At 38.8% G+C, this 1,726-nt stretch overlaps 1 protein-coding gene across 1 annotated transcript in view; it reads right to left on the reverse strand.

The window, feature by feature from the left end:
- HOXC8 (homeobox C8) overlaps positions 1 to 1,653 on the reverse strand; it is a gene marked incomplete at its 3' end in the record, with an annotated part of 2,073 nt that extends 420 nt beyond the window's left edge. The window contains exon 1 of the mRNA XM_010073698.1: positions 1,218 to 1,653. Coding sequence (XP_010072000.1) covers positions 1,218 to 1,653 — 436 coding nt within the window. The remainder of the gene's footprint in view (positions 1 to 1,217) is intronic.
- Positions 1,654 to 1,726: the final 73 nt, after the last annotated feature.

Raw genomic sequence — 1,726 nt, forward strand, 5'->3', positions numbered from 1 at the left:
AAAGAGAAAGAAAGAGGACTTGAGGTTATGTGCAGCTGAGCCCCTGCACTTCCTTCTGCACCGTCCTTTCTTAATGAGAAAAACAATGTATTTGCAAGGTTAAAAAAAAAATTAAAAAAAAGAGCTCCAGTTTGAAATGATTGCATCCTTGAGACTAGCTCTAGGTCAAAGCTTAGATAAATAACGTGTTTTCCTCTGCGTCTATCTCCCAGCCTCTGGGCCACATCCTCCCTCCATTAGCCAGAGCTCTCCTTTCTTATTTTTCTTTTTTTTTTTTTTCTTAATTGTTGCTGTTGTTCAATTTTGGTGGGGGTAGAGAGGGGGAAAAACTTTGGGGCTCTGATTGTCCTTAAAAAATTAACACTAACCTTCAGATGTTTTGAATTAACAAGGCTTCGAGACAACCTTGGTCCTTAGCTGGGGGGAAACTTGTACTTTGAAGTATTTCGCTTTCTGTGCAATTATCTGGACTTCACATGAGCAAAGTTCCATTCAGCACAAATTATTTTGAATTTCCCCCCCCCCCCCCCCTTTTTTTTTTTTTTTTTTTTTAACCCAGGACAGCAAACTGTTCTCCTCCACCCCATAGCTCTGAGCTAAGTTTCCTTTTCTCTTTAAACTTTTATCTCTAGGCTTCAAGAAACAGATGTAAAGTATTAGTAATACTTAGACAAGTTCCCACCTTTCAGGCTTCGTCTCCAAGCGTTTATGAAAGGCTATATGACATTTTAAAGAGCAGTGTATTATCAACATGCAAATAACCTCGTGGGAGCTGTATCTTATTGCCTATCCTCAAGGCAAGCAATAAAAAAAAAAAAAAAAAAAAACAACAAAAAAAAAAACTACCCAACCCCAAGTTTTACTTTATTGTGATTTAAGCCTTTTTGCAGGGAATCACCTTGCTGGCTCTCTAGCAACTGCTGTCTCGTTTGTTTTCAAAAAGGTCTTTCCTAAAAAGAAGAAACATTAGCACAAAACTGCTCATTTCTTTCATATTTTCACATCTACGCCTCTTAGCATTATATTTTTAAGTATATATATATATATATGTATGCATACATGTGTATGTGCATGTTTCGATATCTATCCATATGTTTGTGCCTGTATATGCATACATATATAGAGAGAGATAGACAGAGAGAGAGAGAGGAGAGAGAGAGAGAAAAGAGAGAAAAAAAATAAAGGAAAACATTTAAGGAGGAAAAAAAGGTCCTAACCGTGAGGTCTCATCCATGGGAACATGAGACTGGGAGACGAATTTTGATTTAAATGCCCTTGTCCCTCGCTAGAGTTACTGTTGGAAGACGATTTACAGTCAGGATATTGTACAACAGTCGTCTCTTGCTGAGCACCATAAAGCGATTGCCTCGGTAGAGCTTCATATCCATAGAATTTAGAAGCGTCTCCGTGACACGCCAAGGCGCATGGGTTTTGCTGGTATCCAGAGTTGGAGATGCTGGAGGTTCCGTGATGGAAAAACTCTTGGACGTGATGTGAAGGGTGCTGGAAGGTGGGAGCAGTAGTGCCCGGACCATATACGAGAGCATGGCTCCTGCTAACACTTTGTGGAAATCTGCAGTCGTAGTAAGTTGGTTCCAGCGATTCACCGCCTTTGTACTTGGAAAAGAGAGGATTTACAAAGTAGGAACTCATGACCCTCGCATGCAAAAAAAAAAAAAAAAAAAAAAAAAGAAAAAAAAAAAGGATTAAAAAAAAAAAAAAAAGA

The sequence above is a fragment of the Pterocles gutturalis genome, unplaced genomic scaffold, assembly GCF_000699245.1.
Source record: "Pterocles gutturalis isolate BGI_N339 unplaced genomic scaffold, ASM69924v1 scaffold33162, whole genome shotgun sequence".
In the NCBI taxonomy this organism is placed as follows: domain Eukaryota; kingdom Metazoa; phylum Chordata; class Aves; order Pterocliformes; family Pteroclidae; genus Pterocles; species Pterocles gutturalis.